The 22241-nt window shown below is 41.2% G+C and overlaps 1 protein-coding gene across 9 annotated transcripts in view; it reads right to left on the reverse strand.

The window, feature by feature from the left end:
• The window catches only part of LOC130358635 (formin-like protein 3), a 289106-nt gene that overhangs the window by 20537 nt on the left and 246328 nt on the right, over positions 1-22241 (reverse strand). For 8 of the 9 annotated variants that reach the window (XR_008889593.1, XM_056562151.1, XM_056562146.1 and 5 more), the window contains exons 5-14: positions 12929-13012; positions 12294-12446; positions 10753-10864; positions 10531-10607; positions 9919-10012; positions 8515-8589; positions 8321-8431; positions 6280-6429; positions 2926-3027; positions 1066-1363 (exon numbers count right to left, since the gene is read on the reverse strand). Coding sequence is in view for 8 of the 9 variants with exons in the window: in XM_056562151.1 (XP_056418126.1) it covers positions 1066-1363; positions 2926-3027; positions 6280-6429; positions 8321-8431; positions 8515-8589; positions 9919-10012; positions 10531-10607; positions 10753-10864; positions 12294-12446; positions 12929-13012 (1256 nt within the window). In the remaining variant the exon portion in view is untranslated. The remainder of the gene's footprint in view (positions 1-1065; positions 1364-2925; positions 3028-6279; positions 6430-8320; positions 8432-8514; positions 8590-9918; positions 10013-10530; positions 10608-10752; positions 10865-12293; positions 12447-12928; positions 13013-22241) is intronic. The other variant, XM_056562152.1, reaches the window with a different exon arrangement.

Raw genomic sequence — 22241 nt, forward strand, 5'->3', positions numbered from 1 at the left:
TCATGGCTGATCTGATCCCCGCGGGCGATCAGATCAGCCATTTTAAATGCCGCACTGCCGCAGATGCCGTGACCTGCATTGATCACGTCATCTAAGGGATCAATGGCAGACATCAGCGCGATCGCTGATGTCTGCCATTACCAGCGGGTCCGCGCACGATCGCTGATGTCCGTCATTACCAGCAGGTCCGCGCGCGATCGCTGATGTCCGCCATTACCTTTTGAATTTCTTTTAAATTTAAAAGAAAAGAACTTCCTCTGTAGTATACAGCAGCTGCTAAGTATTAGAAGGGTTAAGCTTTTTAAATAGAAGTAATTTACAAATCTATTTAACTTTCTGGCACCAGTTGATTTAAAAAAAAAAAATAATAATAATAATAATAATAATAATAAGTTTTTTCACTGGAGTACCCCTATAAATATGCAGCAAATCAATTGTTGTGTAAGACCCTATGTGGATCAATTACGAATTTTCTTTATTGACTTAAAGTTGTGGATTTTAGTGCAAAACCATTCCGTATTCACAGCAAAATCAGCAAGTGTGGATTTATTTTATAAATGTAATTTACATAATCCGCACTGTAAATATGGAGCAGTAAAACTGCAACAAATCTGTGCTTGCACAGTCTTTTTCTCCGGCTTTTCTCTCCGAAAATAACTGCTCCAGATGGACCCCATTGACTTTAATGGGGTCCATCGGGATTCGTTATTGGCCATTATGACCCGTCAAAATTACGGCCGTCAAACTGAAAAAAAAAAAAATGACGAAAAAAAGGGAGTTTTTCTGCCGTATTTAACGGGGCATACCGGCAGTGTGAAAGGGGCCTAAGTAATGTTAGGTGGAATTAATTGTTTTAATATGTAACAAATTTTTTGCAGAGAAAAGCATCTAGATCCTTCCTTGCTAATATGAAAAAAACACTTCTACTTCGTTCACTGCCCTTATTTTATAGGACGATTTGGTATGCTGGCAGCTGATGATATCTAATAAGAATCACTCTTATTTACTTTGGTTGTGCTAAATATAATATCAAATGCATAACCTTTAATGAACTTGGACTCTTACTTTGCATAAGTGGAGGGGGTGGGGGAGGAGGTGGAGGAGGAGGCGGAGGAGGAGGTGGAGCTGCAGGTGCTGGTGCAGGAGCAGGTGGTGGCGGTGGAGGTGGTGGAAAGTCTGCAATCAAGGACATATCTCCACCAGAAACCCCAAGAGGTGGCAGCACCATGCCAGCAGACCCCTGTTTCTGCTGATGCAAAGCATTGGCCTGTTCCAGCTGGCGAAGATGTTGAACGGCTTCTTCCTTTTCTTTGACGATTTTCCTTAGCGTGTTCACCTGATGGGTTGTTTTCTCATACGTGTCCTAAAGAAACATACCGCATGAAATTAATGGCAAATTATGTTTTTCATACTAGTTTACAGTAATTTCGCAACCTACTGCCTTAGGTGTAGGTCAAGATTAAGAATTTATTCCGACTGTAATATCGCCATAGAGGACATCAGTTGTGGCAAATTTCAATATTACAATAAATTAACACAACTCCCTTCATAAGTAACAGATCCCGCGCAGGAACTATAATTACACACAAATGAAAAAAGCATTTGAGGAATCCAAAAATACTTTATTAATACATCATGGAAAAACACAAAAAAAACATATTAGCCGTTTGGCTGCACTTGCATATCTGTGTTAGTCTATCACTATTTAATATTCTATGATGTGAGCCCTCACCTTTCTTCAGTTTTTTGCTGGTAATCTCCTCGCACCCCTGTTTTTCAGGAAGCGCTTGTCCATGTTTTTTCATGTTTTTATGTGTTTTTACACGATGTATCAATAAAGTATTTTTGGATTTCTCAAACGCTCTTTTCTTTTGTGTGTAATAAAATTTCAATATAAGTTGCATTTCAAGTTAGACTTAAATATATTTTTTTTCATAAAGATTGAACAGTCAGGGCACTCACCCATGTCAGGTCTTCATACTTCTTTATTTCAAAGCAAGTCAAACATATATCAGTGTTTCAACAGCACAATGGAGGAAAAAGGCAATGGCGGGGGTTTACCCGCTGGGCGACTGTTGTCGTTTCACCCTCTGCACAGCGCTTCAAATTGCCATTTCGCACTCTGCACAGCGCTTCAACTGGCCCTAACGGGCCAGTTGAAGCGATGTGCAGAGTGCGAAATGGCAACCGTCGCCCAGCGGAGCAACCCCCGCCACTGCCTTTTTCCACCATTGTCCTTTTGAAGCACTGATATGTTTGACTTGCTTTGAAAAAAAGAAGTATGAAGACCTGACGTGGGTGAGTGCCCTGACTTTTCAATCTTTTTTTTAACGAGTCAGTGAGCACTAGAGATGAGCGAACTTACAGTAAATTCGATTCGTCACGAACTTCTCGGCTCAGCAGTTGATGACTTTTCCTGCATAAATTTGTTCAGCTTTCAGGTGCTCCGGTGGGCTGGAAAAGGTGGATACAGTCCTAGGAGACTCTTTCCTAGGAATGTATCCACCTTTTCCAGCCCACCGGAGCACCTGAAGGCTGAACTAATTTACGCAGGATAAGTCATCAACTGCCGAGCCGAGAAGTTCGTGACGAATCAAATTTAATGTAAGTTCGCTCATCTCTACTGAGCACCATTAGTCAGCCTGCTACCTGGAAGGATCGTGGACACATGTCCTAAAAAGACACATTCGTATACACAGTAGTGCCGAGTATCTCCTATTTTGCAATATATCTGCCAAATATAATCCAGAAGTACAGTATGTGGGAATAGGACATGGTAAACATAGTAAGATATTGCTAGTACTCTCATTGCACAATGATTAAAACAGAAAAAAACACAAGAGGTGGATAAAGTATAAACCCACGGTATACAGTAACAACATTTATAGAAGTCACAGCCAAGAATCCATCCCACAGGTGTCTCACCCTCATGAGCTCCAGGTCCTTTTCCCGTTGTAACAGCGTTTTCTCAAGTTCTGCCACCCGCATCATGTTCTCATTCTCCAAATCCAGCAGCTTCTCAGTCATCTGATGGAAAATCATGACTTTAGTAGATGTGCAATATCTACAATGTCTACTTAATGCTTCTACAGTAAACACCATACTCCCTCATCACAAGTTAAAACTGTAATGGTTTGCAGTATTTGCTCTCTCCTTAGGCAAAATAAGGGGAAAAACCCTTGAAAATAACCAAACATTCCAAAGGGGAAGGATGAGATCAAGTTTTGCTTTCACATGTGAAGTGTTATAATCTACAACTATTATGAAGATCACCAATAACACGTTCCACTGGACTGTGGTATTTTCCAAGAAAGCTCATAATATATTACAATTTTATAGAAAAATACATTTGTTCTCTCATTAAGAACTGATTTCACAGCAAATAGTGCACAAATAGAATAATATTCACAAATACATAGAGGCAAATGCGCCATAGAGGCATAATTTGAGTCAGAACAATTGGCTCACATCAGTTGCGCCACATTAATTATGTGTTCTGGACACTGTTCAGACACTTGTGTCTTGTTTGACAAATGGGCGTGGCTTAGCAAAAAAGTTTGCAATGCAGAAAAGCAGAATAGATTGTGTGCATAAAACAATTGTGCCAAAATTGTAGCATACCACTTTGAGGTAAAAAAAAGACAACTAATAATTAGTCTAAAACTTGACTAGACAGTGTAAAGATGCGTCTGATTTATTAAAGGAAAACTGTCACCCTGATCACCCACACTAAACCCAATACACAGAATTATAGTGTGGGTGACCAAGTTCCATCCATTGGCTCCTGTGATATTGCCCGACGAAAGTCCTGTTCTCAATTCGGTTACCTGTGCGCAGGAGGCGGGGCCCCGATGGCTGTCCGCCCCCTGCTTCTTCTGCCTCCTGAAACAGTCTGCCTCTATTAGTATATTCAAATTCTGCGCTGCGCTCTGAGGTAGGAGGGCAAGCGCTGTTAGTTTACAAACAGCTCTCACATACTAGTGACGTGAGTCGTAAGTCACGTGAGCGCTGCGCTCCGACACAGTAGAAGAGCGCTCTGGCAAGAAGAGCTCTCTCGTCACTAGTATGTGAGAGCTGTTTGTAAACTAACAGCGCTTGCCCTCCTGCCTCAGAGCGCAGCGCAGAATTTGAATATACTAATAGAGGTAGACTGTTTCAGGAGGCAGAAAGAAGCAGGGGGCGGACAGCCATCGGGGCCCCGCCTCCTGCGCACAGGTAACCAAAAATTGAGAACGGGACTTTCGTCAAGCAATATCACAGGAGCCACTGGATGGAATTTGGTAAGTGACACCTCTTTGCACTCCTGGTAGCCCACACTATGACCCTGTGTATTGGGTTTAGTGTGGGTGATCAGGGTGACAGTTTTCCTTTAACAACGGTGATAAGTGTGGCCCATTTGTAGACTGTCTAAAATTTGCACTGTTTACCTATTTAGACACTATTAGTAAATCTGAGTCATATGCTAATATAGTAAAGTATACTAAGGTATTAAATGACAAATGTAAAAAGTACAAAGAACACATTTCAACTAGGAGCTAGGTAAAATATAGACATATGCAGGTGTTGCCCAACGTTTGCAACTCATTTGTGCGGTTATTCTTGTTGCTAAGCCAACCAAAAAGTGAACTTGGCTTGTGGAATGGTCTAGCTGACTACTAAATTCTGTCACATTTTGTCCACCCTGTTATAAAACTCAATTTTTTTTAATCCACTGAGAATTGACTCTATTGGGGCAGCTCCCCAATGTCTACTATTCCCTGGGGCACTATTTAATGATCTAATACAGTGTTTCCCAACCAGGGTGCCTCTAGCTGTTGCAAAACTACAACTCCCAGCATGCTCGGACAGCAGAGTTGTAGTTTTGCAACAGCTGGAGGCACCCTGGTTGGGAAACAATGATCTAACCTATCTATTGAGATGATATGCATGTTAATGCTATAAGTAGGCACCTTATGTGATACCTGGGTGATACCTGTTCCCCTCCTGGGAGGACTTCCTCCTATGTTTTATTACTATACATTCTAAACAAAGAATTAGCATTTTTGTAATTTCTTGAATGACTCCAATTTTTTGTATACATTGTTGTTGGGAGATCATTGAGCTGTATCAAATGTGGGGTGTTTATTTATTATAGTGATTAATATAATGTATAAGCCGAGTTTTTCAGCACAATTTCTCGTGCTGAAAACGCCCCCCTCAGCTTATACTCGAGTGAACTCTCTGCCTGTCAAGTGGTCTTCAACCTGCGGACCTCCAGATGTTGCAAAACTACAACTCCCAGCATGCCCGGACAGCCATCGGCTGTCCGGGCATGCTGGGAGTTGTAGTTTTGAAACATCTGGAGGTCCGCAGGTTGAAGACCACTGCAGCCTTCGCCATCATCCAGACCCCCCTTTAAGTTTTCTACTCACCTCCCCTCTGTGGGAAGGAAGGGTGAGCTGTTCCAGGCCATCTATGCTGCAGGGACCGTCCGGTGGGGAGGGTTAGTCGTTCCGGGCTGTCCATTTTCACCGGGAGGCCCTCTTCTCCGCTCCGGGCCGGCCCCGGACTAGTGACGTTGCCTTGACGACGACACACAGCAGACGTACCTGCGCATGAATGTCCCTGTGGTCGTCAAGGCAAAGTCACTAGTCCGGGGACGGCCCAGAGAAGAGGGCCTCCCGGTGAAAATGGACAGCCCGGAACGACTAACCCTCCCCACCGGACAGTCCCTGCAGCATAGATGGCCTGGACCAGCTCACCCTTCCTTCCCACAGAGGGGAGGGGAGTAGAAAACTTAAAGGGGGTCTGGATGAGGACGAAGGCCACAGTGGTCTTCAACCTACGGACCTCCAGATGTTTCACATCTACAACCCCCAGCATGCCCAGACAGCTGATGGCTGTCTGGGCATGCTGGGAGTTGTAGTTTTGCAACATCTGGAGGTCCGCAGGTTGAAGACCACTGATGAAGGGATTGACAGGTGGTGATGAAGGGGGGAATGATGACGGGGGGGATGATGACAGATGGTGATGATGACGGGGGTGTTAATGACGGGGGTCTGGATGATGACAGGGGGGGGGATGATGTATTTCCTGCCCTAGGCTTATAGTCGAGTCAATAACTTTTCCTGGGTTTTTGGGGTGAAATGAGGGGCCTCGGCTTATATTGGGGTTGGCTTATAATTGAGTATATATGGTACTAACTATTATGCTACATTTGTGGTTTTCACCCCTTCAATCAGAGATATATAAATCCATTGAATACAGCCTACATTTACACTTCTAGGACTATTTACTCACGTGAGAGAGATGTTCCTCCAGCTCTTCCACTTTCTCAAGTGCCACATTCTTAGTCTCAGCATCTTCCAGCAGACCACCAACATCAAACACATTGTCCAAGTAGGCCTGGATCTGAACCAAGAGTTTCTCACTTTCTGTGTGCTTAGACTTCTGTTGAGAAACAACTCAAAGATGTCAGAGTAAGGTAGCGTTCTTTAAACAACTATACAATAGGTCTAAACTCAGATTATCCACACTGCAACGCTCCAGATCACAAGGAGGTATGTGTTGCCCTGATCTATATTTATATTACTTAGCAGGCCAACTTAGATATCTCCGTTGCTGGGTGCTAGCTCCATTTCTCCCAAATATTGAACACCACCTGGCTCACCACCTGACACTTACCCACCACCTATGGCCTGTCCTGGAGAGGGGTGTGGGCTCCAGCGGTACGTGGCTATCTCTGCACAAAATGGCGGCTCAAGTTTGGAAAGCAGCTAAGAAACTACTTGTTATGCTCGAAAGGCAGCTGTGGTCTGACCATCTGCTACCTCATTTCTCAACTACATTAGACCCACAGTTTCGGAGGTCCCATGGGGTTCTTACTTTGGGTGACATACTTGATGAGACAGGGTTTAGATCGTTTCAGTATTTTGTAGATGACAAAGTACTGCCTAGACACGCCTTCTATAAATACCTCCAGCTCCGACACGCGTTCTCAGTCCAGTTTGCCAGCTCCTCCACGCCATTCTCCCGCTTTCCTCGGATAGGGGTCTTTAAGTTTAAAGGCATTTCTGCCTTGTATACTACATTATTGGATACTAAGATTAACGGGGAACCTTTATTGGCAGAATCCAGATAGAAAAGTATTGTACCAGATATGACTGAGGAGGAGTGGAGTGATGCTCTCTCTTCCCATTTATTTGTGATTCCTGCCATAAATAACAGACTTATTCAATTGCATATGTTTCACCAGTCCTACCTCTCCCCAGTCAGACTTGTTAGAATGGGTAGGGGCACGTCAGCAAATTGTCACTGCTGTGGCTCCCCTGGATCTGATTTTATGCATTTGACGTGGTTCTGCCCAATCATTCATGCTTTTTGGCAAACTGTAGTGCAATTTTTTAGCCCCATGGTGAGTCTCCCCCTACAGTTGGATGTTGGATGTCTTTTTGGTTCTATTTAATGAGGAACATTGGCATCACTTAGAGATTGGTTTTCTCCGGGAATCTCTGTTTCTTGCTCATAAGGCCATAGCCTTGCGTTGGATGGTACCAGAGACGCCAACGATTGCCAGCTGGTGATCTCTGGTTAATTCAGTTGTTGATTATGAGTATCTGTTCTACAAACACCGTAGGAATCCTGCCAAATTCCACAAAATATGGGGCTCATGGTGTGCTTCTCCACAGGCAAATTACACGGGTTCCTGATTTTTGGCTTTGAAAGACCAACTACGATCCAATTCCCCATAGATTTTTTTAAATTTTTTTTGCATGCTATATCCAGCTGACCTGGCCTACAGCCCCTTGCCTCTCATTCTCACACTCTACTCCTGATGCTTATACTTTGTCCCTCTTTATCCCCTTTCTTCTTTACTTCTTTATCCCCACCCCCTTACTGTCCTCCCCCTCCCCTCTTCTGTTACTTCTTTCTGCCGACTCCTCGTTCTCTCCTTTCTCATACCTTCCCATCCACTTTGTGACCTCTTCCCCTACCATGAATGTTTTCCAATATCTGCTGAGAGAGCGTTGTCTATTGTGTTTGCTTGTCATGGTTTGTCTATGCCCAACTTGTCTTGTCCAAATTGTGGACATGATTTTTGCCTAGCTTATGTTTTTACCGATTTTGTGATGTACTCCTTGTGTCCTAGTACTTTATTAATATGATGTGCCTGACGTGCTGGTTAGGATACCATACCCTCCTTACCTAGTCTTATATTGCCTTTCATTCTGTTATGTACTTACATCACAATAAACTCAGTTAAAAAAAATGTCAGAGTAAGAACCTAATGATGTCATCTCATTCCTAGGCATCCAGAAAAAAAAAAGTTTTTCATTCTTACCTCCAGAAACTCTTCCAGGCCCAATTTGGTGAACTCGAACTGAAGATGTACACGGAAATTCATGTCTTCTACAGAATGGACCACGATGTTAATAAACTGCATACATGCCACCTGCAGGGACGGGAGCTTAGTAACATGTACCAACTAAGTTTTTATTATCATAATATATAGTAGAAATACATTTCTTCACTTACCATAAAATCAATGTTGCTATCCTCATTCCTGAAATATTCCATCAGCTTTTCAAAGCGATGCTTCTCTTTACAGACCTGGAAAAATGTAACAGCTTTGTATAACTAATAGGGAGTGCAACACAAATCTAATATTCTATGTGAAATGATAGACCAATATATAAACTATGAGGGCTTTGTAGTGTCACTGTCATTTAAAGAAACATATGACATTTCATAAAGACAAAAGTTTTGATCAGTTGGGGCTGACAGCTAGAAGGAGCTGGGAGAAGAGTTCAGCTTAGTGTTTCTCTACCTCCATCTGGCTGCTCACTGTATAAGACGAGCTCCATAGACTTACTATAGAGTTTGCAGTGAGCAGCAAGATGGGCGAGAAGTGTCCTTGGACCGCTGCTTCTTCCAGCTCCTTCTAGCTATGGGTTGGATCAATCAAAACTTTGCCATATCAAAATTCTAAAGATTTTGTAGCAACATTTTAATATAATGAAGGAAAGAAATTAATGTCTGGCACTGCCACCACTAAAACACCAGGTCTTCATACAATCGCACTGACATAGTGGAACATGTAATCACTCTTGGCAACATCCTGTGGTGCTCCGCAACAGCGAACGTCCATAAGTAATACTTGTGAAAGAAATTAATAGCAGCACTCATATTGCATTTGTTTCCCCCACCCCCACCTGTTAATAAAGGGGTGCCATAAAGTTAATCAGATTTTCAAATTACTTTGCAAAAAGTCTTACTCTTCCAGTAATCAGCTGCTGTATGCTCCACAGAAAGCTGTTTTGCTTTTTTCTGTCTGACAACAGTGCTCTCTGCTGACACTTCTGCCCATGTCAGGAACTGTCCAGAACAGGATAGGTTTACTATGGGGATTTTCTCCTACTCTGGACAGTTCCTGACACAGACAGGGGTGGCAGCAGAGAGCACTGTGGTCAGACTGGAAACAACTACACAACTTCCTCTGTAGTATACAGCAGCTGATAAGTACTGGAAGGATTAAGATTTTTAAATAGAAATAATTTACAAATCTGTTTAACTCTCTGGAGCCAGTTGAAATGACAAAAATTGTTTTCCACCGGAGTACCCCTTTAATAAAAGAAGAAACAATGGTGACCGGTGAGTGCCGCTATTCATTTCTAGCACAAGTATTATATTTTAATATAAGTTTTCCGCTTAAAAATATAATTTGGGGGGGGTCTCTGTATTAAAGGGGTACTCCAGTGGAAAGCTTTTTTTTTTTTTTTTTTTTTTTAATCAACTGGTGCCAGAAAGTTAAACAAACTTTCTGGCAACAGTTGATTTAAAAAAAAAAAAAAAAAAAAAAAAGTTTTCCACCGGAGTACCCTTTTAACCACCCTGAAGGATGCTCTTTATAACATTAATTGTCCTAGTCTATGTTCTTACCTCTTTAAAGTTGTCAAAAGCAGACAGAATGATTTCATGGCCTCCTCGGACAAGACACACAGCCGCTAGTAGTTCTAAAACCAGAGCTTTAGTTCTAAGTAAAGAAAAAAAATGTCAATTTCTGAGTACAAAGAGTTAAAACTATTAACACAACAGAATACAGAAGCACAAAGAGAATCTTAGTACAGGAAATCTTAGGACACAATGTATAAACCAGTAGCAAGATATGACCCACCAAGACAAAACTACAAGGCATCTGTATCTTACTTTTTCTTCTAAAATTGTGGGGTAGAAGGTAAACTAACCATATAAAGCTACTACAACACTTTTTATTATTATTATTTTTTATTTTTTTTTAAATAAGTGTGAATGTGTTTTCTACTGATTTTGAGGAGATGAAAAAATCCTACTTGGCATTGACCTATCCACTATAGTGGGGCACATATTGTGCATACTGCACTGGGGGAGAGACTGACATACTGCAGAATGAAACCCCTCCACTGTATGTTGTGCCAGTCCTTCTTGTCCCACAACACTCATCATCCCTACAATACGGAGCAGATGACAATACGGAGCAGATGAAAATATTACAATGTGTATTTTGCAGGTTACCTTGGATTCTTGTTGTTCAAGCTTAGAGCTATTTCATTGACCGCATGAGGATGAGACATTACCAGATTGAAGCCATACTAGAAAAAAAGAAAGTAAAGGGCTTATTTAAGTCCAAAGGATAGGTCATCAATAGAAAAGTCCCCCCCCCCCCAAAAAAAACTTTCAACCTCCTCCTAAAAATAATCACATACCAACATATTTTGGGAGCATATTTTTCCTCACCTGGTAGTTCATGATAGCCCGTAGGCACATGATGCACACGTGTACGTCGTCCTTCTGACTGACCAACCTGGAGTTTTTCAAAGCTTTCTTTCCTGGCAATGTATTGTAGCTGCTATTGGGAGAAAGCAATTGTACAATGGTTTAGTTACTTGGTGGTTTTGTTGGCTATTTACATGACACGTTTCCGCCTTTTCTAGCTGCCAAGCCTACAATGGTGAATGAGATTATAGTGAAGTTTTGGTTAAGACATTTTGATGGCATTTAGGCTCCAGCGATGTGGTAAGTTTTCTTGTGACAGTAACACCCAAAAAATAAAAGGAGTCGTACAATGTCAATATAATCTGCAACATTTGTAGACAATATTGTTTTTTTTTTTTGCTTTTTCATTTAGGATTTTAAAGCAGGAGGGACAAGGTTGTTCATAAATGCACAGCTTTCCACTGAGGCTTGACAACACCATGCTTGTTATATATACCCATATATAAGCTACTCTAGGCATGGGCCTCATCCAAACACCACTATTTATATATCTAAGTAAGTGGATGGGAAGGGGTATTCCAAGAAAAACCTTTTTTTTTTATATCAACTGGCTCCAGAAAGTTAAACAGATTTGTAAATTACTTCTATTAAAAAATCTTAATCCTTCCAATAATTATCAGCTGCTGAAGTTGAGTTGTTGTTTTCTGTCTGGCAACAGTGCTCTCTGCTGACATCTCTGCTTGTCTCGGGAACCGCCCAGTTCAGAAGAGGTTTGCTATGGGGATTTGCTTCTAAACTGGGCGGTTCCCGAGACACGTGGCACCAGAGAGCACTTAGACAGAAAAGAACAACTCAACTTCAGAAGCTCATAAAAAAATAGTTTTTTCCTGGATAACCCCTTTAACATCCACACAAGAGGCAAACCAATTCTAAAATGCAACAAGGGAGATGACGGGTCATAATTTTGCAGTATAAAACCGCATTGAAGAGATGATTTTGGGGGAATGTCCATTGAAGGAGATCTCCAGTGCTGAAAAACTTATCCCCTATCCTAATGATAGGGGATAAGTTTCAGATCACGGGGGGGTCCGACCGCTTCCCCCCCCCCCCCCCCCCGCGATCTCCTGTATGGGGATCCGACAGCCCATGGGAAGGGGGCGTGTTGACCACCGCACGAAGCGGCGGATGACACACACCCTCAATACAACTCTGCCATAGCGATGTATTGAGTGGGAGGTCAACACGCGCTATCTGGCCAGCGAGCCGGGGCCCCATACAGGAGGTTGCGGTCGGACTCCCACAATCTGAAACTTATCCCCTATCCTTAGGACAGGGGATACGTTTTTCAGCACTGGACTACCCCTTTAATACAATCTAACCATCATTAGAAGAACAATAATAAAGGATATAAAGTAAGAAGATTGTGAATGGACAAAGACCCTTTATATTTCCAGGTGCTACTTGACCACATTTTCATGAATGGACCAGCTATGGAAGAATCACAAACATGGCATACTGGCAGGATGGGTGCAGGGATAAGGAGCTAGCACACAAATACATACCGGAGCACAGACTGGCGGGCAGAGCGAGCGAGGCCGTTGGTGAAAGGGGCAGGGAGGGCGTTGGGATTCTGCAGATCCTCGATGGATCTGCTCCACGATTTTGACTTTTCAACCAAGCCATCCTCCCCGTTTTCCAGGCCATCAAAATCAAACCTACATCAAAGGGATACAGAAGAAGCTTGAGCGGCCAGGGGGAAGAGAGAGGACTGGATAAAGCAAAGCTACAAAGCAGCAGAATGGTTTCCAGACTGAAAATGTGCAATGGCTGGAGTGGCTGGGACCAAAAACATAGACAACTGCAAACTCAGCTCCAGATGGAAGGCGGTGCAGGGTGGAAAATGTTATTTGGAACACATGCTACTATTCAAACTGTATAATAGATCATCATTATTATTAGTGTTTAGTATGTGGAGATTTCCTCCTTCTTACTACACCCTAAGTGAGTGTTTCTCACTCATGGTGCCTCCAGCTGTTGCAAAACTACAACTCCCAGCATGCCCGGACAGCCGTTGGCTGTCCGGGCATGTTGGGAGTTGTAGTTTTGCAACAGCTGGAGGCACCCTGAGTGAGAAACACTGCCCTAAGCTCTTATTTCTCTTTCATGTGTATTCCTGCATAGAACAATCTCTACTTACATAACCGCGCACTGTGCAAAGGAGAGATACTCCACCAGAACATCCAGGCCTTTGTTGTCATTGTTCAAAAACTCTCGCACCCACCTGGAAAAGACACCATAACAGTCTATGACATAAGAAAGCATTTCATACGTCAGATAAATGTTTACAACCGCTTTGTGGCTTCTGTTTACAATGGAAGCCACAATACAGTGCTGCACAACAGACATCAGCGGCACCCTGGGAACCCCAGTGACTTATAATAGGGTCTGTTTGGTTTCACAAAGGTCAGCTGCTTCAACGGGTAAAGCTATATTCACAACTGAAAATAAATCTACTTTTAAAGGGGTTATCCAGGAAAAAAAACTTTTTTTTCTTATATCAACTGGCTCCAGAAAGTTAAACAGATTTGTAAATTACTTCTATTAAAAAATCTTAATCCTTTCAATAATTATCAGCTGCTGAAGTTGAGTTGTTGTTTTCTGTCTGGCAACAGTGCTCTCTGCTGACATCTCTGCTTGTCTCGGGAACTGCACAGAGTACAAGAGGTTTGCTATGGGGATTTGCTTCTACTCTGGACAGTTCCTGAGACATGTGTCATCAGAGAGCACTTAGACAGAAAAGAACAACTCAACTTCAGCAGCTTATAAGTAATGAAAGTATTAAGATTTTTTTTTAATAGAAGTAATTTACAAATCTGTTTAACTTTCTGGAGCCAGTTGATATATATATATATATATATATATATATAAAAAAATTCTGGATAACCCCTTTAACACCTACATTCATGTGATCAAACCAGCTTCACAGACTTATTTTCAATGTACTTTTTTTTTTACTAACATACAACAAGGACAAAAAGTCATATACATTATCACTTTAATAAAAATAAATAAATATGTACACAAATAAGTAAACAAACAAACAAATAAATAAACAGATACAGCCTGGTATATTTCTATACATATGTATAGGTACAGGAGTTATGTGGGAGTTTTGGAACATTCCAGCTCTGAAATCTACATGAACATTTCAGCACAGAAAATTTCCGCCAGAACATGCCAGCACTAGGACCTGTCAGAAATGCACCGTCTCATAGATGGCAATGCATTTCCAAGCAGACTCGGTCGAAAGAATAGACATGTCTAATCCTTCTGCAGACTCCAGAATCTGGATTTCCACAGCAGAAACAATTCTGCCGCAGCAGAATCCCATAGATATCAATTGGACTCTGTAGAAATTCCATTGTGTGACCAGACCCTAAGGCAGTGGTCTCAACCTGTGGCCCTCCAGATGTTGCAAAACTTCAACTCCCAGCATGTCCGGACAGCCAACGGCTGTCCGGGCATGCTGGAAGTTGAAGTTTTGCAATGTCTGGAGGGCCACAGGTTGAGACCACTGCTCTAAGGCTATGTTAGCATCTGTGTTGTGTCATCTGTTTAGATTAGCTCAGATCATCTGCATAAACAGATCCTCAAAAACATTTTAAATAACAGATGCAAGCGGGAAACTCTTCCAGTTATAACCGTCACAATAATAACAGGCTTCTTTTTTTCTATGTTTTTTTTTTTAAGGTGGAAAAAAATAAAAAAAATTGTGCATGCCACTTTGTCCTTTCTAAATTAATAAATAAAATTGAAAAATATATAGAAACGCAAACTAAGATACTAAAACTGCAGATAGAAATGGATAGATAAAAAAAAAAAAAAACTGATACTAAACACTGAAATCAATGGGATCATTTCTGTTTTTCGGATGCCAGAATGGATCAGACAAGCAAAAAAGCAACCGGAGAAGACAACTGCAGGTGTGAACCCAGCCTAAGTGAACTTTGTATGGAAAGTATCTCCATAAATGAGCTATAAACTGTACAGATCCCTTTGACAGAACTAAAATACCGAAGCTGTAAAGAAAATTGTAGACTTTAAAGGGGTACTCCGGTGGAATTATTATTATTATTATTATTTTTTTTTTTTAAATCAACTGGTGCCAGAAAGTTAAACAGATTTGTAAATGACTTCTATTAAAAAATCTTAATCCTTCCAGTACTTATTAGCAGCTGTGTACTACAGAGGAATTTCTTTTCTTTTTGGATTTATTTTCTGTCTGACCACAGTGCTCTCTGCTGACACCTCTGTCCGTGTCAGGAACTGTCCAGAACAGGAGAAAATCCCCATAGCAAACATACGCTGCTCTGGACAGTTCCTAAAATGGACAGAGGTGTCAGCAGAGAGCACTGTGGACAGACAGAAAAGAAATCCAAAAAGCAAAGAATTTCCTCTGTAGTATGAAGCCACTAATAAGTACTGGAAGGATTAAGATTTTTTTAATAGGAGTAATTTACAAATCTGTTAAACTTTTTGGCACCAGTTGATTTAAAAAAATAAATAAAGGTTTTCCACCGGAGTACCCCTTTAAGAGCCAGATAGGCAAAGACATGAGGCCATACACACATACTCACTTTGATTGACTCAAACGTGTAGATTTCTTCCCCCCCCCCCCAGACACTTACGATAGTCGTTCCCAATGAAATAATTGTCCACCGATACATAAAAACCACACAGAACTGACTCTTACAAGACTAGCAATATAAGGTCCCCATTCAATGTGTAATTGTCAGGTCAAGTGGGATAACTCCACAAAGTAAAAGTCTATGAGGGCCTCAGCTATGCCAGGAAAGAAAATAAACAGATGTGAGCGCTTCTTGCCCTGCGGACTGCTGTGTCTGGGAGGTGCCATCATTACCCCGCAGTCACAGGATCAGTCAGCAGTTCAGCAGAAGACAGGATCTACAGAACGTAATGATAAGCAATATGCTCCAGGAGGGCACTACACTGATATACGCCACACCATGGGGCACATATAGGAATGCATTGCAGCAAAGGACTCCCGAAAATGGTTTTAAAGGCGTACTCAACATAAAAAAAACATTTTTTTTTAAATCAACTAGTGCCAGAAAGTTAAACAGATTTGTAAATTACTTCTATTTAAAAATCTTAATCTTTCCAGTACTTATCAGCTGCTGTATGATCCACAAGAAGTTCTTTTCTTTTTACTTTCTTTTCTGTCTGACCACAGTGCTCTCTGCTGACACCTCTGTCTATGTCAAGAACTGTCCAGAGCAGGAGAGGTTTGCTATGGGGATTTGCTCCTGCTCTGGACAGTTCCTGACATGGACAGATGTGTCAGCAGAGAGCACTGTGGTCAGACAGAAAGTTAAAAAGAAAAGCACTTCCTCTGGGAGTATACAGCAGCTGATAAGTACTGGAAGGATTAAGTTTTTTTAAATAGAAGCAATTTACAAATCTGTTTAACGTTCTGGCACCAGTAGATTTAAAAAAAAAAAAAAATGTTTCCAACGGAGTACCCATTAAAGTCTTGCTTAGGTAGGAAATGGAGGATGTCATTTAAAGGCAGGGAGAACGGGCAAACTCCATACGATGTTACCCTGAGTCCACTTTGAACCTGGGAATTCCGAGCTGCATTGCAACAATAGAAAACCACCAGGTCACTGTTCTGTCAAGTTGTTAAAAGGTCTTGAGGTCTTCCATTATCACTGTATTATTGGGCAGATTTTCCAATCGAGAGTCCAGGAAAGCGAGGTGTCAGCTAGCTGTACTGGTAACCCAGCTTTCCTAGATACTATGAACTAAGGCCAGGTTATACTTCGCAAATGGGGTCTAAGAAACAGCTGAATCTTCTTAACTGGTGGTCTCCAAAATGTTAACCTCCAGCTGTTTCAAAACTACAACCTCCAGCATGCCCGGACAGCCAACGGCATGCTGGGAGTTGTAGTCTTGCAAAAGCTTGAGACACACTGTTTGGAAAAAGCAAATGTGGGATTTATTGAAACAGAAAAATTAAGAACATGAAGTCACTCATTTCTGCCCGTACAGAAGATGGATATATCTTAAAAGGGTACTCCGGTGAAAAACTATTTTTTATTTATTTATTTATTTATTTTTTAAATCAACTGGTGCCAGAAAGTTAAACAGATTTGTCAATTACTTCTATTTAAAAATCTAAATCATTCCAGTACTTATCAGCTGCTGTATGCTCCACAGGAAGTTCTTTTCTTTTTTACTTTCTTTTTCTGTCTGACCACAGTGCTCTCTGCTGACACCTGTCTGTCTGACTAAGGAACTGTACAGAGTAGGAGTAAATCCCCATAGCAAACCTCTCCTGTTCTTGACAGTTCCTGACATGGACAGAGGTGTCAGCAGAGAGCACTGTGGTCAGACCGTAGTCGCATGTGGCTGTCTGGGCATGCTGGAAGTTGTAGTTCTGCTACAGCTGGAGGTCCACAGTTTGGGGACCACTGCTCTAAACACAGACCTGTACACAGAAAAAATCCTAACCTTTACATTGCCATTATAGCTTCTAGAAAAAGTTAAAAGAAGAATCTGAATTTACTCCTAAACCCAGGAAAAAAAATACAAAAGTAAACCAATGTAAAGTAAAAAAATAAATAAAGTATAAAAAAAATCACAGCAGGGGCCTATGAATGCTTAGTTTTTACTTTTAGCAAAAATGAACATGAAAGAGCAAAATTCTGCAAAAAAAAAAAAAAAAACGCTTGTTAGGATGGTGAAAAGTAAGTGTATAGGAAACTACGTGGTAGGATGAAAGTGATCACACCATGTCCACGTCCTGCCGAGTCATTATGGGGGGCTGCGGTGGGGAACATATGTGGTGACAAGGACAGAAGTGAACATACGAGTCACTTGTGGTATTAGAGAGGCTGATGGGACTTCTGTATAAAAGGATGTTGTAGGATGACAAAAGGACTCTAAATTCCTATTCATTGTATTTGGTATGTCAAATGATACATTTATAATCAAAACTAAGAAATGCAACAATGGTATAGCATAGCACTAATGTATCCGTAAGGAGTTGTTCTTTGTATTTGGATGAGAAAAGGAAGGGGAGAGGTGGAGAATATACAGGCCAGAGGAAAGCAGCCATGAAGAAGAAGTAATGGAGGGGGAGGTCCAGCTCTCAGGTGGATTGCTGTTTAAACATAGCTTTTACTGTCTTATATTATAAACATGAAAAACAAAAAAACTAATAATGCAGGGTATTTTCAGCTCACCTCCTTTTTGGTCTTGCCCGGATGAAAGCTTGGCCACGCTTCGTACGAATGAGTAAAAAAAAAAAAAAAAGTAGGTAGACGATCCAGCAATTCCTTGTAATATAGTAGACTTTATTCCAGACGATAAAACGTGTGAGACAACACTTCACCCAGTCGGCAACACACCCTCAATGGACGCGTTTCGAACGCGCATGCGCGTTCGAATCGCGTCCATTGAGGGTGTGTTGCTGACTGGGTGAAGTGTTGTCTCACATGTTCTATCGTTTGGAATAAAGTCTACTATATTACACGGAATTGCTGGATCGATTACCTACTTTTCTTTACGAAAACAAAAAACACCTAGTAGTGCATTAAAAACAGAACGTGCGGTTTTTAATGCACTACTAGGTGTTTTTTTTGTTTTTCATGTTTTTAATATAAAACACTAAAAGCTATGTTTTAACAGCGATCCACCTGAGAGCTGGACCTCCCCCTCCATTCTATTACTGCATACGGGAAGCGGCCCGCACAGTCTGTGCTCCAGCAACTACAGTACAGCCGGAGTCCTTCTGCAACGTGTCCATAGTGGGTGGTGAGCTGAGCACTATTTTCTTTCCATATATTCACATAAAGAGGAAGCTTTTATAAAAATATACAAAATAAACAGGATAATCTAGAGCAGTGACCTCCACACGTGGCTTGCTACCTCCTGATGTGTGGCTCGCCATAGCAGTCCCGGGTAACCATATGCTTTCTCTAACATTACTGCAGACATATCCTAACCACGGAAGAGGTTTGATGGTATAATGCTAGTGTCAAATTTATCACTAAAATAGGTATCAAAAATGTTCATGGCTTTGTAATGTATTTTCTATATCCATTTACCGTAATACATATCTGGAGAAAAATAACAGACAAAATCATAAAGAATCAATACCACTGGTAATACCTCTAAGAAAATATATGTATCGCTGACAGTGAAGAGGTCTTACATGAAATGTTACTTTTATTAGGTGTGTATTAAAATCTATAGAATCTGATGTGTGGTGATAAAAAAATTTATTTAAAAAAATCACAGCACTTGATAACATCCAAATGGCAAGAACAAATAATGAGCTGTTGTCTTTGGTTACGTTTGAAGCGGATACAAATAGGTGGCACACAAGACTAATACTGTCCACTAAATGTCAAGACAGAGACCTCCCCCAAAGCAAAATCCTGTAAAAAATTTTGTATAATCCCAACATGTTTCCCCCCCTAGTGGTATATGGGGTTCATCAGGGGATTCAAACAGGAAGGGGTAAAAGTACAGAACAAATATTCTTGCAGTAATAGCAATGATAGAAATACAGCAGATGCTGTATGTAATGTGTCCAAATTGGTCGACAATTGGACCACTCACTCAGGGGTGATATAGATAGGTAGGTATCCATATCTATGAGGTGCCAGATATCACTATGTCCCCTCATGGTTCCTGTAGGGAGGGGTCACCAATCTAGAGATTCTCTAAACTAGGGTATTGGTCTACTTTCACATAGGACCAATCCGCTGCAGACTTTCTGCAGGGAAATCCACAGTAGAAAATCTACAGCATAACCACGTGGACATCTGCATCAGATCATGTGGCTTCCAATGCGGATTTCCAACTTTGGGTACAGTTGCAGATGTGTAAACAAAACAAAAAAAAATCTACACATTTCAAGTCTGCAGTCGCGGATGTCGATGTGTATCCGCTGCCCCTTGTAGGTAGACCCCCCTGGGTCTGCAAATTTATTGAAGTCATGTGCAGTAAAATGATAGTAGATACAGAGAAGGAATAAACTTACTGTAGATGTAAATTTATATCTGTACGGATTTTACCCACAGAGAGTGAAATACATTTTGGAAAAAAAACATTGAATTCAATAAGCAAGATCACAGCGGATCTGATCCATGGAAAGTAGCCTTATGAGTCAATATGTGTGGGGGAGCCTCCGTCATGATCAACCTCCCTCTCACTATGGAGGACTTCTTCATTTTCATAGATACAGTGTAATGGATATGCCAGTGTTTCCCAACCAGGGTGCCTCCAGCTATTGCAAAACTACAATTCCCAGCATGCCCGGACAGCCAAAGGCTGTCCGGGCATGCTGGGAGTTGTAGTTTTGCAACAGCTGGAGGCACCCTGGTTGGGAAACACTTGTATATGCTGACAGTCGGACAATTTTTGTCAAGTGAATTTGTCAAAGATGCTAAATCCCAAGTATTTAAAAGTAAAATTGACAAAAGCTCCTGACATGTCAATAGGTCATGTTTCCATCGCTTGCTGTCCTTCCTTCATCAACGGCTGTACATTGTCAGACATGTTTGAGAGGGTGGTGCAGTTAGAGTGCAGGGTGGCGGTATCCCAGGACCCACATTATATCTTATGTGGTTAGGTTTTGCCAGATACTGCACTTCGCACTTTTACTAATTCCTCATTTTGGCATATAGTTTAGTAGCTGTGTTTATATATTGTATATTGTTTAGCAACTACTACATTATATTAATTTTTGTACTGCACACTTTCACAATGTCATTGTGTTGACTTTGTGTCCAACGGTATAGTCCCTTTTTTTTTTTTTTTTTTTTACAAGTTTCTATGTATTATTGGTTTCAACTAATAGAATGTGTCTATTTTTGTAAACTCACCTAGTATATCCATTTTCTTGTGTTTTTTGTTACATCAAAACGCAGATTTCCATCTAGTATCTAATACCAGCTTGCCACAGTTTTTGCCTAGAAATGCATATTCATTCCCTTTCAAACTTTATGATTAGGGCTGTGACTATTATTTTCATAATCGATTAGTCGGCCGATAATTGTTTTGATTATCAACTAATCGGATAAAATTAACCATAGTGGAATAGAAGATTATTAGCGAGTTAGATTAGGAAGGGAGTTAAAGGGGTACTCCACTGGAAAACATTTGTTTTTAAATCAACTGGTGCCAGAAAGTTAAACAGATTTGTAAATTACTTCTATAAAAAAATCTTAATCCTTCCAGTACTGATCAGCTGCTGTTATGATCCACAGGAAGTTCTTTTCTTTTTGAATTTCCTTTCTGTCTGACCACAATGCTCTCCGCTGACACCCCTGTCCATTTTAGGAACTGTCCAGAGCAGGATAGGCTTTCTTTGGGGATTTGCGTGTACTCTGGACAGTTCCTAAAACAGGTGTCAGCAGAGAGCATTGTGGTCAGGCAGAAAGGAAATTCAAAAAGAAAAGAACTTCCTGTGGATCATAACAGCAGCTGATTAGTACTGGAAGGATTAAGATTTTTTAATAGAAGTCATTTACAAATCTGTTTATCTTTCTGGAACCAATTGATTTAAAAAGAAAAAATGTTTTCCTATGCAGTACCCTTTTAATGAGGGGATCGGACTGACGGTCTTCTGTGTGTATTAGGTAAGGGATGCATTGTGTGTTAAACGAGAGTTTGTGGGGTCGGCTCGATGCAGAGCTCTGCGAAGGCTGAGAGGAGGAGCATTTTATTATATTCAAATATGTATATTAGTTTTTTTAAATATAACTTTCTTTTAATTTTATTTTTTGTGGCCAGATAGGGGAAGCACATTCCCTGGCTGTCCATCCTACGTGCCCCCAGCAGCCCATTTAGTGAAGAGGGGGCCAACAGACATAATGGGCCTCATTTACTAAGAGTTTCAGGTTTTTACTAGTGGGAAAAGTTGTTTCAGACTTGTAGGATTCCTCTCTATTTACTATTGGGAAAAGTCTGGAACATTTTCTGACACCCCCTTTTTCTAGGTCGATATTTCCAGCCATTTATCCACAGGATTTTCTGTGAATTCAATAGTAAATCGGTCGGGTTGCAAAACCACAACCCTTTGCGACAGACCACGTCCCTTTGCGGCAGACCACGCCCCTTTTTTGGCTTTTCACAGTGCAATGTCGGATTTGTCAGATTTTCCAGGCGCACACAGTCGCAAACTGGCGCAGACATGTCTCAGACACTCTGCACCAATATAACCAGACAAAAACTGGTCGGTTTGAGTTTAGTAAATGAGGCCCAATATTGCAAATCTGTCCTTCAGCACAGAGCCCGACAACCGGGGACACACAATAGCTGCAGAAAGTAGCTGCAGGAAGCAGAAAATCGTGTGCTGGATCCCCTCTTCACTAAACAGGTTACAGAGGACCACAGTTGCATATATACATAGTGATTATCGCTAAGTGTATGTGAACTTTAGAAATTGGCTGACCAACTAATCGACCAACCGATTA

Source organism: Hyla sarda, chromosome 2, assembly GCF_029499605.1.
Source record: "Hyla sarda isolate aHylSar1 chromosome 2, aHylSar1.hap1, whole genome shotgun sequence".
In the NCBI taxonomy this organism is placed as follows: Eukaryota; Metazoa; Chordata; class Amphibia; order Anura; family Hylidae; genus Hyla; species Hyla sarda.